Source organism: Hypomesus transpacificus, chromosome 13 (genome assembly GCF_021917145.1).
Source record: "Hypomesus transpacificus isolate Combined female chromosome 13, fHypTra1, whole genome shotgun sequence".
NCBI lineage: Eukaryota > Metazoa > Chordata > Actinopteri > Osmeriformes > Osmeridae > Hypomesus > Hypomesus transpacificus.
This window is the reverse complement of record NC_061072.1, coordinates 11,896,080-11,909,407: the sequence shown is the minus strand read 5'-3', so window position 1 is coordinate 11,909,407 and position 13,328 is coordinate 11,896,080. Positions and strand designations below refer to the sequence as shown.

The window sequence follows — 13,328 nt, the reverse complement described above, 5'->3', positions numbered from 1 at the left end:
ATGACAACACTGCCCCCTTGTGTACAGACCTAAGCTACGCTCTGTCCCCTTAACACCACAGGCTATAGCGGTTGTCGCATTAGATGTAGGCATTATTGAAAGAAAACAAATTCACTTCCTATTCATAAGCACCATTAAACCAGGCTAGACACAGCATTTAGTGTAATAAAAGTACCAGACAATATGAATGGCTAGGTGTGGAACTCAGCAGGGTGAATGGCTGGGTGTGGAACTCAGCAGGGTGAATGGCTGGGTGTGGAACTCAGCAGGGTGAATGGCTGGGTGTGGAACTCAGCAGGGTGAATGGCTGGGTGTGGAACTCAGCAGGGTGAATGGCTGGGTGTGGAACTCAGCAGGGTGAATGGCTGGGTGGGGTACAGTGTGGGATGAGTAGATGTAGTGTTGAATACCAGAGGCTTTTGGGTAAAAACAAGCCTGCTGCCTGCCTCTCCCCCAACCCCTCAGCTATGAAAGAGCCTTTTGTATACAACCACATATACTAAGGGAGGGTCGGAATATCTTTACGTGAGAGGAGGGAGACATGCATGCAATAGAAATACCAACCAAATCCCAATTCCACTGACTCTCTATTTTGCAGGTCAACAAATATTTTGACTGAACTGACCGTCAAAACTCTGGTAATTAATACCAGCAATAGACAATAGGTGACTTCTCAGTGTCAAAATGTACTTTATTTAAAAAATGACATACAAACAGATACAAACATACAAAAAGACAGTATATAAATAACAAATGGCAAAAAGGTGTTTTCTCAACCGATGGAAATATTGGGTCACAAAAGAAAGGCAACAAGGATATCTGTGGTATAATGGTGGGTGACATTGCAAGCCATTACCATATTAGTTTTTTCTTCAAGTTACACATTGTTGACAGGGATCTTGTCAGAAAAATAAGAATCATTATCAATGTGCTTGTTTCTGAACAATCCCCTAGGTCAAACTGCTCATCTGATGCAGTGAACCATTTCAGTCACATATTTAATATTAATCAACAACAGGCTACTGGCAGAGCCATATTTATTGCTTTACAGTTCAAAATATAGTCAGCCTAATCCGATTGACAGATCATGTTAGCATCTCACAAAAATAAATATATTTTTCGAGAATTCTTCAAATCCTTTGAGTGAGCACATTTTCCTTTAAGGGAGGGAAATTATATCCCACAATAGGAGAATTCGCAGTGGTATATTTAGAATCAAGCACTTTGGTATGAGAGTGTGTGGTCAGACAAATAAATTACAGCGGTCCTAACTAGGTAGTCAGAAGGACTCCATGTTCCGCTAGGTTAAAGTGCACATCCATCTTGTTCTCATACCTCACATCAAATGCATCTACCCTGAGTCAAATAAACCCAGATAATCCGGACGACACAGTATATGAGGTGCATTGGATTTAGTCTTTAGTCTGTACTTTTGGGACCGTTCCACTGGTTTCCATGCACTGGTTGAACTAAATCAAGTGAACCAGGTCTAGACCTCAATGGTCACCAAATAGAACATGCAGTAAAGGGCAGAACTTCATCCACAAAACAAATAAAGAATCATATACAGTACACAGACAGCGACAACAGATCTGAGTTAGATAGATACTGCAGATATATGACAGGCAGTAAAACTGACTGATAATAGCCAGTCAAAAACACTCATGAACACATTTGCATATGTTCCGACAAAAATACAAAAGGTTGTGTTAGTATTCAAGCCTCCGCATACTGAAAACAACCCGGCCGACCCTTAGCTTATCCAACAACAACAACAACAACAGGAAGAAGCCTTGAGCATGCTGCTTTCAGATCATGTCAGTTATTTCTTAGGGACTAAACCCCTAATGTGCACAAACACACCTCATCATCAAAGAGTCAAAGAGGGCCCTTTCATTAGCGGGCATTTTTGAATGACAGTTTCACTCATACTGTAAACATGTCATGGACTAACTGTGTGGCTCTTAATGATTGGTGGTGTTGTTTACAAGGCTTGGGCAACAAGAAAAAAAGGTCAGTCCATAAAACTGTACAGTCTGCCAGTCAGACCAACTGCATCCTCCTGAACATCCCAGCATGCTGTGACAGGCATGTTGTACACAGGAGCACGGAAAAAATGTCTAAAATCTTCAGCATCAAGTTGTTCAGAAAATAGTCTACTTATTACATTCAAGTTTTCACTTGAATGAGTACAAGAAGTTAATCTCAATTCATGAATCCCCCCTAACCCACTGCGTAAAACAAAGGCTATCAACTCACATAACTCACTCCCTGTATCAACTGTGACAGAAACTGAAAAACCTCCAATTACAATTACACTGTATTTGAACCAATCAGCAACAATTAGACCATGTCAGCACTTTAGGCCACAGAGGCTACCATGTCACAGGTGCTGGGGTACTCTGGGTCTGGGTGAGGGGGTTCTGGGCGAAGGACCTCAGGAGGCTGGAGAAGGTCTGGTTGTGGCTGGGGGGGTTGGGGTTTGGGGCGATCCAGACAGGGCAGGGAAGACAGGAACAGACAGAGCCCCCCCAGGAGCACTCCTCCCCCACTGAGGTAGAAAGCCAGGTCATAAGACTGGGTCCAGTCATATAAGAAACCTGAAACAAACACAAAGGAAACAGAATCTTAAATACGTTTGTTCAGTTGAACCATCAACATGTTCAGTGGCTTGCCCAGAGCTGTTCTTTGTCTATCTACACTCGTTTTTAAAAGTAATCCAACTGCCATCTCCTACCTACCATCTAAGACCAGAAAAAAGCTCTCCACATCACACACACCACACTCTACCTTCATACACACACTCCTCCTCACCTACAACAGGGGATCCCAGCATGATGCCGAAGCCCCCAAACAGCATGAGGATGCCGTGGGCCTGGGTAAAGCGCTCAATCCCCACCACCTCCGTAGTCACGTAGGGCGTCAGGGACCAGTTCCCAGAGAAGAAGCCCAGCGCGGCCGACAACACCTGCAGCCCCGCGTAGGACCGCGTCACCGGGATGAGGAGCAGGGCACTGCCACTGCCTGTCAGGGTGAACGCGTACAGCAGCACGCTGTTGACGAAGGGCAGGTCGGCCATGGCGCCCAGGGCCAGCTTGCCCACGCCTGCACAGATGGCGGTGATAGAGACGAGGGGGATGACGCTGACCGTCTCCACCAGGCCACGGGTCTGAGCCACGTCTTCCATGAAGAGGAGGGGGGGGTAGGCCCCCAGGGCGTAGAGGAAAAGGGAGACGCAGAGAGCCATGAAGACACGGTCCTGGAGCAGCTCTGATATGGAACATATGTATCTAGAGGAGGACAAGGTCGGTATGAATACAGAAACAGCAACAACATGAAAGATAGCAAAATAATGGATCCATGGGTTTGGATAATAGTCATTGAATACCACACATCAGTACAACACAGTACCACACATTTAACTCTGTTACCTGCAGTAGTCCTTTTGCTTCGTCTTAATTAGCTTCACCAGGGCAGAACAACTTAGCAGGGTCTTCTCATAGGCCAGAGGGTCTTTGGTTTCTATGGTGATTAGCATGTGACAGGCCTGTGGCTGCTTCTCATTGGCAGGTTTGATAGGTTCCTCTGCCAGCGGAGCCTTATCATACAGGTGCCCCTCTACCTGCTCCAGAGCTGCTGCCCGCTGGCGGAGGTAGTAGGCAGGCAGTACCAGGGGCCTCATGGGGCCAGCACAGGCGATGATGTTGAGGGCCAGGGCGCCGATAATGAGCAGACATCCTTCAAGGCCAAACAGCTCGATGAGTTCGTTCTGAGCCGTGGCATAGAGGAAGCCCCCTACACTGGTGCCTGGAGACAAGGAAGATGAACAAGGATGACAAGGAAGAGGAGGAAAGAGAAGAGAAACACAAAGATTGTTCGTCTTCTTGTTTATTTTTCCTATTGTCGTTATTTTTTTACTTAACTTATCTGATGTTAGGAAGCTTTTTGCATTATGAATACTGACAGTGGCGTGGTACAGGCAGTTTAGTTACCTGTGGTGACAATTCCCAGAGCCAGGCCTCTCCTCTTGTCAAAATACTGGCAGGTGATAGTCAGGGTAGCGGCATAGACCAGTCCACAGCCCAGACCTGTTAGACACACAACCCACAAACATATAACTAAATACAGTTGAATACCACACACTAACACACTCCTCATAGCAATCTACTGTTATTACAAAGAATTCACACAACAGACTGATTATCATCTTAATAATCTTTGTTCTTGCTGTTTAGTTATTGTCTTTTTCCCCATCATCAGATGTATACAGAGGTCTTTATGACGTTTTTTCTTGTCGGATTTATTGTCTGATCAGAGATTTCTAGAAATAGTAAGTGAGTTTTATATGTGGTGTCTCAACTTATGAATGACACTGATTGAACTGATGACTTGTGGGTTTTGAGGGGACCTACCGACGACAAGGCCATAGGAGAAGATGAGGAAGGGGATGTTGGGCGCGAAGGCACTGAGCATCAGACCCCCAGAGACCATAACTCCACTGAAGATGGTGACAGGCCGGGCCCCAAAATTGACCACACACGCACTGCAGATAGGACCTGGAAAAGAAGAGGAGTAAGAGCGAGTGAGAAAAGGAACAGAAGATGTATCCGAGCCCTGCTCACTGAAGGTATGAAGAAACAGTTAGGAATACCAGGTACTAACGAGTGGATGTCTCGAATGATGTGTCCTGTCTAAATGTGATCATATCTATTTCTAGAGGCACTTAATATCTGACTGAACTGATTGTTCATTTCTGGATATAAAGTCATTATCCTTGCATTCACAATTCAATGCACACAAACAACACGTCACTTCTACACAGACACAAACTACGTTGCACAACCTCGGACTCACTACTTACTTGCTATGAGTCCCACTCCAGAGACTAGAGAGCCCACCCAGGCTGTCATAGCCTTGCTCTCCTGGAAGGCACTAAGCCATTCTGGGTAGATCACACCCACAGACTGTGGTGAGCCGTAGGCCAGCAGTTGAGCCAAAAAGCAGGCCACTACAATGGCCCAGCCCCAGCCCCCATCCAGGGGCTTTCTAATGTTGTTACTGCCCTGAGGAGAACCCATGCTGACAGACTCACACTGGAGACCGCAGTCCTGGAGGAAGGCCAGAGAAACAGAAATTAGTCAACAAATATTAGTTCAAACTATGACAAAGAGAAACCCCAACCAGTGTATAAATAAAAAATATATGTAAAACGTTATATAAATAACCATGACTGAAACCCTGTCTAGAGCCTGGAAAAGGCGTTTGATTGTTAACTTCACATATTGAGTTGTTTTTTTTTAACACCAACGCTAGCAGCGTTGCGATTCTGACGTGTGTAGGCTACTGTAACCGCACAGCTCGGAGCCAAGCTCTCGCGCTTTGATCTACCGGGTGATGCCAAGAGCGCGCATCTCTTTTAGAAACTTCTGTTACATAGTCTAAATATATTCAGAAATCCGAAACTTTAGTTGCTGTAAGAAAACCGCTAGAATTCAGAAGAAGCCTATCCTGTGTATCCTTTGTTCAGACAAAACATTTCTGAAAAAAAAAAAAAAAACGCAGCGGAGACATTCCATTTTTACCAGGTTATGATCAGATGTGTTATTACATGTTTATAAGTACGCCTATATTAACAATGCATGTAATGTAAACACTTGATCACACATTTACACAATTTGTATTATTTCATCAAAGTACTGCAAGGATGATTAAACTTACCTTTATATTTAATTGGCACCTGCAGTTGTAGAGTAGCCGTAAACTCAGCAGTATGCTGTTGAGATGGACAGCGCTACACCGCAAAATAAAAATATCATAGCCCAACCATAATTTCTATTAAAAACCTACTGTAACTTCTTCTATAATCCTGAAGCGGTATATGTTGATGTGGCATCCTCTGGTGCTGAATGAGACCCGGACAATATGGTTGAGCTTTTGTTGCCAAGCGCTGAAACCGGTTTGAAGCTGTTCGCTCTGGTCCTACAGAATTGCTGTACTTCAACTTCCTCTTACAGTGAGATGTCACTGCAGCTGTTTTAAACATCACAAACGCCCAGAGATGATAACATAACTCCATCCTTCTCAAACAGGTTGTCTATAGCAAAACCGAAAACAAGCAGGGTAATTCTACAGTCTTTATTGTTTAAATAGTCATAATCACGAAGCTTCTCAAGTGGTTACGGTAAAGAGACCGGGAGGAATCTCTAATTCCACATTATGGCATGCATTTCGAGTAAACATTAAATAGGCTACATTTCAAAATAAAATAGTGCTTTGCTGTAGTGTGCACATATCAACTATGTAATTAAATATTTTATTATGAAGCCCATCAAAGTGTCTGCAAAGCACCAGTCTGAACCGGTTCTCCGCAATAACAACACTGCCAAACCGTCACACGTGCTCGGCAAAGCATTAGACTCAAATGTGGGTTGACAACTGATGAAAATAATGGTCCTCATCGTATTTATTGAATATTATTTAATAATTCCTAAGATTATAAAATATGGGTCCAATTCTTCTTTATTATGTTCACATAGGCTACTGTTTAGGGGTTAAAAAGAACACGCACGTGCAAATGCAAGAGTAAACGCATGACATCATTTTTTAAAGAAACGGTCTGGAGGACTGGTGGTTAAGATAGCGCCACACGCACAGTGTTTTGTTGAAAAACGTTAAGCATATGATCACATATTAAGGCTTTTTTTTTATTTAATGTGGGGAGAAGCTAGATAATGCCAATAAAAAGCAATAGCCTACCACAGTGAGTTAAGGCTCTGAGGTGATTATAATGAGTATAAGAAGAAAACATCAACATTATTAGGCCTACATTCATATGTCAACAACAGTCTTACATGAAAGCATTTACTAAAGCCAGAACGATACACAAACAACCTACTAATCAAACAAAAACAAATTATTCTCACATCAAATTAAATATTCGCAAAAATAAAACAATGCGAAGGAGTTGATCATCTTTTTAAGAAAGCCAAATCTGACATTGAATCAAGCCAAGCTGCACAAAAAGCTGAGCAGTAGGTTCTAGCGCCAACACCCACTACATCTAATGAGTAATATGGACAGAACGGTTTGGTACTAGTGGGATTAAAGTAAGCCAACACTGAGGAAACTAGGAAGTAAGAGACATGAACAATTTCTCGCAACCGGAAACAGGGCAGTATAGGACTATGTTCTGGTGTCAAGTCAGCTGTTAACGAGAAGAGGACTGCGCGTAGCAGATGCTACAGTATTTTCCATGCAGATAGACCGTCTTTCATTGACAGTGCAATTACACTAGGTCGGCGGAAAACAAAAGGCGGAAAATCAGTTCTTTTTAACATATTAACGTGTCAAAGGACACCGCTAACAACTTTTGTGCATCATGTTGTCATGTTACTAGCTCCACGTACAAACTCTGTTTGCTTATCATTACGTTTAAAAGTCTTTAAATTAACCTTTTTACGGAATGTATTTGTTCAAAGCTGGCAAAAACCTAATGACACGTCACTTTATAATTTTCTGTCATTTGGGATTACTTGCTAAAACCGTTATTTATAGCAATAGTCACCCTTCTGTTATATTGTCAACATCTCAAAACGCAGCAGTGTGAATTTTCTGTGTGGATGCATCTGCCATGCGATCATCTTTAGAAGAATTGCCAGACCCTTGTTCAAAATACACTACCTTAATAAACACTTAATCATATCTGAACTACGGTGTTTAAGACCACTTTTGGAGTGAGATACAGACTCCACAAACATGTTGACAGTAATGTCAAAAACACATCAAAACAAAACACAAACCCTTAAAAATACACTACCCAGCAGCATATCAACATTTCATCAGCCAACACACTGCACGCCTATTACGCTAAAGAAATGACTGTAAAACTGAAAATGAAATTAGGATGAGGGTCCATATTGGCATAAACAGAGATGACGTCAGTGCAGGTGAGTGTTGTCCTCACAGAACACTCAGCAGAACCACCAAAACCATCCCAGAAACCACAGCTTCTGTGACACTGGTCTTAGTCCGCTGCTTCTACATCAGAGCTCGTGCATTATGACTGGTGCTGGTGCAAAGCATGCTGGGATGTAGATGCCTGTGAGGATGTGGACTGGCCAGGTGAGTGATGAGCTGGTGGAGGGTGTGGGGCGGGTAGGCCTGGCTGGGTGTTGGGGGAGGGAGGGGGTGTGGGTCTCTTGAACTTGTCTGGACTGTTGCTCCTTCGTGGGGAAGGTCTCTGAAAGCAGAAGAGAGGTCAAGGGTCTGAGGATAAGTCAGGCCATCATTTTATATGTTTCAACCGTTTATCTAATAAAGGGGCGGGTTTGATAAGATGTCTGTACAGAGGAGTGTCGTTCAGGCATTTTCTTAAACAAACGAAAAGTTTCCTTGCTCTGATTGGCTGTACCTATCCAATTGCATCCAGAGGCATTTTGGTCTGCGCCTGTAGATAACGCCAATTGGAAACCCTAAATAGAACTGAGAGGTTCCAGACTAATACACAAGTAGTCTGGCAATACCTGTGAAACCCAGTATTTTGAATTTCCCATGACACATTATGTTCAACAATAGCAGTTGCAACAGAAGATGGCTTTGCAGGTACAATAGTTCATGGAAGGGTCTTCCCCTCTGGGTTAAAATGCCCTGCCCCTAAGTCCCTATTGTATGCTGTCAACTGAGTCTGTGCGGTATTAAAGTCCTAAATATAGCCTGGTCCACGTGGACTAGAACACCCTGTCCTAGTCATTTCCTGTACACGTACAATTGCTCTTCATGAAGAGACTTGAGTAGCAAAATGGAAGGGAAGACAGGAAGGAAGTAGGCCTTGTGTGCAACCATACTTTCTTTCCCCGGTGGTCTGTGGAGGGTTTACTGTATGTGGCCTGATTGGGATGGCTTTAACATAGACTGTACACACACAGAAATGAGTTGTTATAAGTTTCTCGACCCAATTAGAGCCTCTTACTGACCAGAATGTTTCCAGGTTATTTTAAATGTAAACGTCATAACTTACCACGGAGCAAAGAGCATGCCCACAGGCACACACACACACACACTTACTGGGACGGAATGCGTTCCCCCCACATGGCCGTGTAGAGCGGGTGTGTTGTAAAAGGAGGACATGGCAGCTCTGGTCAGGGTGCTAGGAGGGGTGAAGCCCACAGTGTGACTGGGGTATGACAGACCTGCTTCAGACACAGACAGGCCATCAAAGACAGAACTTGACACTACTTTGCATTTTCACAGTTTGATGACAATTCAGGAAACATCGAAAAGTAAGAATGTTTGGATTGGCAGGCACAGACAGCATTTTCAGTGTTTTCCTGAAACTGCCCAGGCAGAGTAAGGTCCTCCACCCAGGTTAGGCCAGGTCCCATGGTCATTAGCCATGTTCAAACAGACTCTCCAGGCCTAAGCCTAGCACACGGACACAGTCCAAACAACACTTCCCTTCCTCAGTCTCTTATGTAACTGACAACGCCTATAGCTGAATTACACACACTCATGTGCACACACATCCCTTCCATGTCAGAGACACAGAAAGTGCTCCATTGTTAATGATCAACCAAACCCAGGGAAGGTGAAGTGTGTTGAAGGTGAACCAGAGATAAGATAGACTTCCCAGACTATCGGGTATCCCAGGGTACACTGGGACAAAAGGCTGAGCTGGCACCCAGAGACTTGGTTAGACATAGAGAGTTGGAGAAGCTATTGTTTCTTTCCTCATTATCTCTACTGTACCCTCTCCATCCTTCCTTAAGTTCTGCTATCTCCTCTCTCAGGGTCTGAATAAGGAAGACACAGGTCCACAGTTGTTCTCCTGTCTTGTTAAACCCCACAGGTTCACATGGGAAGCTTCCTCCCATCGTCCATCATATTCTTTAAACCTGTACTCTGGGATGAAGGGCAACACATAACTCTCCAGAAGGGAAAGACAACACCTTTAACCTGAAAAAGGCTGGACAGGAAGAGCAAAAAGGTCAGTCAGACATACATAAATACATACACGCACGCACGCCTGACACCACACATGGCTTTGCTCAAGCTCAGTCATAAGCAAATACTGTCCCACACTGTAAAGAATTGAGTTAACACAAATGCAGAGCTGTCCCTCAAGAAAGAACAATAATTGTCCCATTTGAAATAAGAACTGGTATTTTAAGTTAACGAATGAGCAATTTGTGTGCATGTAGGCAGGGTGGCAATGGCCTGTTGGAGCAGGCCTTTATTGTTCAAGAATGTGTGTGTGCATGTGTGTGGAGCATGTGGATACCTGGGGAGATGGGTCTGCTGGAGCTGGGGGAGGGGGGGTATGGGATGGGACTGGACACAGTCCGGGGGCGAAGGCCCTGAGCGGACATCTCATTGAAGTATCTGCAACAGCAACAACAGGGAACAAACATTCCTGTTTTAACACTGAAGATGGGGGGGGTCAAAGTGCTGCCCTGCCATAGACTAAACAGCTAGCTCTTTCCTTTCACCTCAATTCTTTCCTTCATTCATTCCTCAATAACTTCCTCTCAGTCTTCCATCTCCAGACTGGTCTATCCATCTCTCTACCTTCCCCTCTCTCCTCAGCTCCTTCTCTCGATCCGCACCTCTCATCATCCATCTCCAGGCTGGATTCACTCTCAGACAGTTGTCTGCAGAGGGCTTCCCGTCTCTCCATCTCTCTCTGCAGCTTCCTCTGAAGACGAACATTCTCCTCTCGCATGTGACGCTCCTCCTCAATGTACTGGGCCCGCTTCTCTGTGTCTGGGGTAGCAGGGGGGAAAACACACGTTTTATTACAGCCTAGAGGCTTGTTGTGTATGTTGAGGTAACATGGGTTTAGAATGTCATCAGTTGCCAGCTACACAAATGGGGCGTTTCCTGGTTTAAGAAAGAAAAGTCAGCCACCCCCATCTAGTGGCCAACAAGAGTATGACAGGAACACGGGGAGAATGATAAAACAATAATAATAAAAAACTGGGATATAGGCTGTCGCTCCAGTGAAACGGGAAAAGGCTTTCACAGAACATAGTTTGGGTTCCATAGAAGATATTTTGGATTCTACGACCATTGGTAATGTTTTATAGAACATGAGTTGGGTTCGAGGATTTAAAAACTGACGTTGCAGTGCAGCGCTGCGAAGGTTCTTCTTCAGCCGTTCCACCTCGTTCTTCAAGAACCGAATGTGGCGCATCATGTTCTCTGGAGAGTCAATGTCCATAGCGATACCCTTTGGAGATGGTGGAGCGGACAGAGGTTGGTCAAGTTTCTCCTGGAGAATTCTGGAAAAACAAGATGATTGGTAAGGGGTTACTTACAGACACCTAATTGTTCAACATGCATGAAAATATAGCCAATAACACCATTCCAAGTAGACCTTAAACACACCCCTGTAAACTGACCAAAACACAACAGGATGAGAACTCGAATAAAACCACAGCAAACGTCTCCTGCGGTAAGTAATCACAGGTGGGGTGTAGTGTTACAGTTCATTGCCCTACTTTACCGAGCGAACTGCGGAAACTGAGTGACCTTGCGGGCTCAGACTGGTTCCATTGTACAGCACACCACCAGTGTACTGTTGCACAAGCATCTCCTCTGACCTCTTCTCTGCCTCCAGCTTGTCCATCTTCTTCCAAAGCCGGTTGACCAGCGCCTCCTGCTCTTGTTCTAGAGTGTTCTCCAGGTCTATCTTCTCCCGCCGCAGCTGCAGACAAACAGAAGCAGAGACACATGAAGAAAAACAGACAGGAGGACAGATATACAATCTGAAAGAGACCGGCGATAGACAGTCTAGGAAAAAGGCAGTGCTTACCATTTCATACTATTTCTTACCCTCTGATCCAAATCAAAACACAATCACAGATGCATATTTGACACCAACTTGGTCATTACTATCTGTTGCTAAGCAAACAGTCAACAAGAAGCTTAAAGGAAAGCCAGTAGTAGGATACATTCTGAGGGTACCTATTGAACTATGAGCTGTATGTGATGTTGTACCTGTTCCAGGGTGAGCTGTTTGGAGATGGTGTCGTTCTCCATCTTCTTGATCTTCTTCATCAGCTTGTTGACCTGGAATTCCTGCTCTTGTTCCAGCTGCTGCTCCAGCTCAACCTTCTCATGCTGCAACTGATTTGGAGGGACAGGATGGGGTCAAGTGGACACACATAGACACACACACAAACACCTAAGACCATCCATGAAGTCTGAAATTACCTGCACAAGTTTCCTGGATAGTTCATTGGTGAGGAACTCCTCTTCCTTCTCATAATTGACAGCGAGTGTCTCTTTTTCCTTCTGAAGAGCCTGGATTTTCTTAAACAAGGTGTTACTGATGAACTCTTCCTCTTGCTCTGCTCGTGCTTGCTGCCAACACAAACAGAAAAAATGTTTTACTAAATAACATAATCTGTAGGTGGGTGATGCCCTATCACTGGACAGAATGGTCAGAATAGTGTAGCCATAGTATTGTAACCTATAAGATATTCGGTATAGGATAGGGTCCCCAAACCTGAAAAAAACCCTCAGCACAGTTCATTGAGCACGACACATAATGTTTTACGCATTGCATCAATAGATAGAGACCCAGATTGCTAGCTAGTTTTGATGCTGATGTTGCAACAAAGGCTGGTTTAACCGCTCAGCCAGGGGAATTCCAATTCTACGGAAGCTGTTAAGGTCTGTTTCCAGTGTTGTGCATGGCATTGCACACAAGTAGATTATGGCTAGCAATGTTATACACAGGCATGTCTTTGTCCGAGCACTAACCATACGTTACAAATATGGGGTTTAGTTGTTAAATTAAAGTGTACAACGCATCACAAACAGACACCACACTGAAGAGCTGGCTAACGATACTCACAATAGTGACGCTTGCTTCTCGCAGGTCTCTGTTCTCCTCCTGTAGGGCTCTGCATTTAAGCCTGAATGTTTCAAGCTCGATTTTCAGCACTTTGTTTTCTTGTTGGAGAGAGGCAAGTCGGTTTGTTAATTCCTCTAAACGAAAGGAAGAGATGACAATGCTTGGTTTGGTAGAGGACGAGGAGGATGTACATCGAGGGACAGATGAACTGCTGCTCGCCCCATCAGTATCACTCTCGCTTGCGCTGTCCGCCATGATTACCTGTGGGGATGCCAGGTTTAGAAATACTACCCTATTGAGATGCTTTCAAACTTGAGGTTAGGTTGTTTTTGTATGGGCCTATCGTACTTATTCGATCTTAAATATTTTAATAAAACATCAGATACATACGCGGAGTCTATTACTAACAAGCCCATGCAAGTTGCAGTTCAGATTGAGCCTAGTCATGATGTTTCTCCAATTCTGGCAACCT

General features: G+C 44.2%; 2 protein-coding genes across 2 annotated transcripts; both read right to left on the bottom strand.

Annotated features, from left to right (window-relative positions):
- Window positions 1-673: 673 nt before the first annotated feature.
- slc16a9b (solute carrier family 16 member 9b) lies at window positions 674-5,983 on the bottom strand. The gene is made up of 7 exons (XM_047032821.1): window positions 5,719-5,983; window positions 4,862-5,108; window positions 4,413-4,556; window positions 3,993-4,088; window positions 3,432-3,807; window positions 2,815-3,290; window positions 674-2,600 (listed from the first exon to the last, which is right to left on the bottom strand). The coding sequence occupies exons 2-7, from the start codon at window positions 5,076-5,078 to the stop codon at window positions 2,362-2,364; spliced, it is 1,548 nt and encodes a 515-aa protein (XP_046888777.1). The 5' UTR covers window positions 5,079-5,108; window positions 5,719-5,983; the 3' UTR covers window positions 674-2,361.
- A 700-nt stretch (window positions 5,984-6,683) lies between these two features.
- On the bottom strand, window positions 6,684-13,142 carry ccdc6b (coiled-coil domain containing 6b). The gene is made up of 9 exons (XM_047032002.1): window positions 12,857-13,142; window positions 12,211-12,360; window positions 11,995-12,123; window positions 11,598-11,701; window positions 11,116-11,276; window positions 10,602-10,758; window positions 10,277-10,377; window positions 9,064-9,188; window positions 6,684-8,239 (listed from the first exon to the last, which is right to left on the bottom strand). Exons 1-9 carry the CDS (start codon window positions 13,109-13,111, stop codon window positions 8,057-8,059), a joined length of 1,365 nt encoding a protein of 454 aa, XP_046887958.1. The 5' UTR covers window positions 13,112-13,142; the 3' UTR covers window positions 6,684-8,056.
- Between the last annotated feature and the right edge of the window lie 186 nt (window positions 13,143-13,328).

Excerpts from the sequence above, each read along its gene's own strand:
- ccdc6b (XM_047032002.1), bottom strand. The coding sequence starts at position 13,111 with ATGGCGGACAGCGCAAGCGAGAGTGATACTGATGGGGCGAGCAGCAGT. Across the intron at positions 11,702-11,994 it reads AACAGCTCACCCTGGAACAG|CTGCGGCGGGAGAAGATAGA; the intron begins GTACAACATCAC and ends GTTTGTCTGCAG. Across the intron at positions 9,189-10,276 it reads CAGCAGACCCATCTCCCCAG|GTCTGTCATACCCCAGTCAC; the intron begins GTATCCACATGC and ends TGTCTGAAGCAG.
- slc16a9b (XM_047032821.1), bottom strand. The coding sequence starts at position 5,078 with ATGGGTTCTCCTCAGGGCAGTAACAACATTAGAAAGCCCCTGGATGGG. Across the intron at positions 3,808-3,992 it reads TCTGGGAATTGTCACCACAG|GCACCAGTGTAGGGGGCTTC; the intron begins GTAACTAAACTG and ends CCTTGTCTCCAG. Across the intron at positions 3,291-3,431 it reads AAGCAAAAGGACTACTGCAG|ATACATATGTTCCATATCAG; the intron begins GTAACAGAGTTA and ends GTCCTCCTCTAG.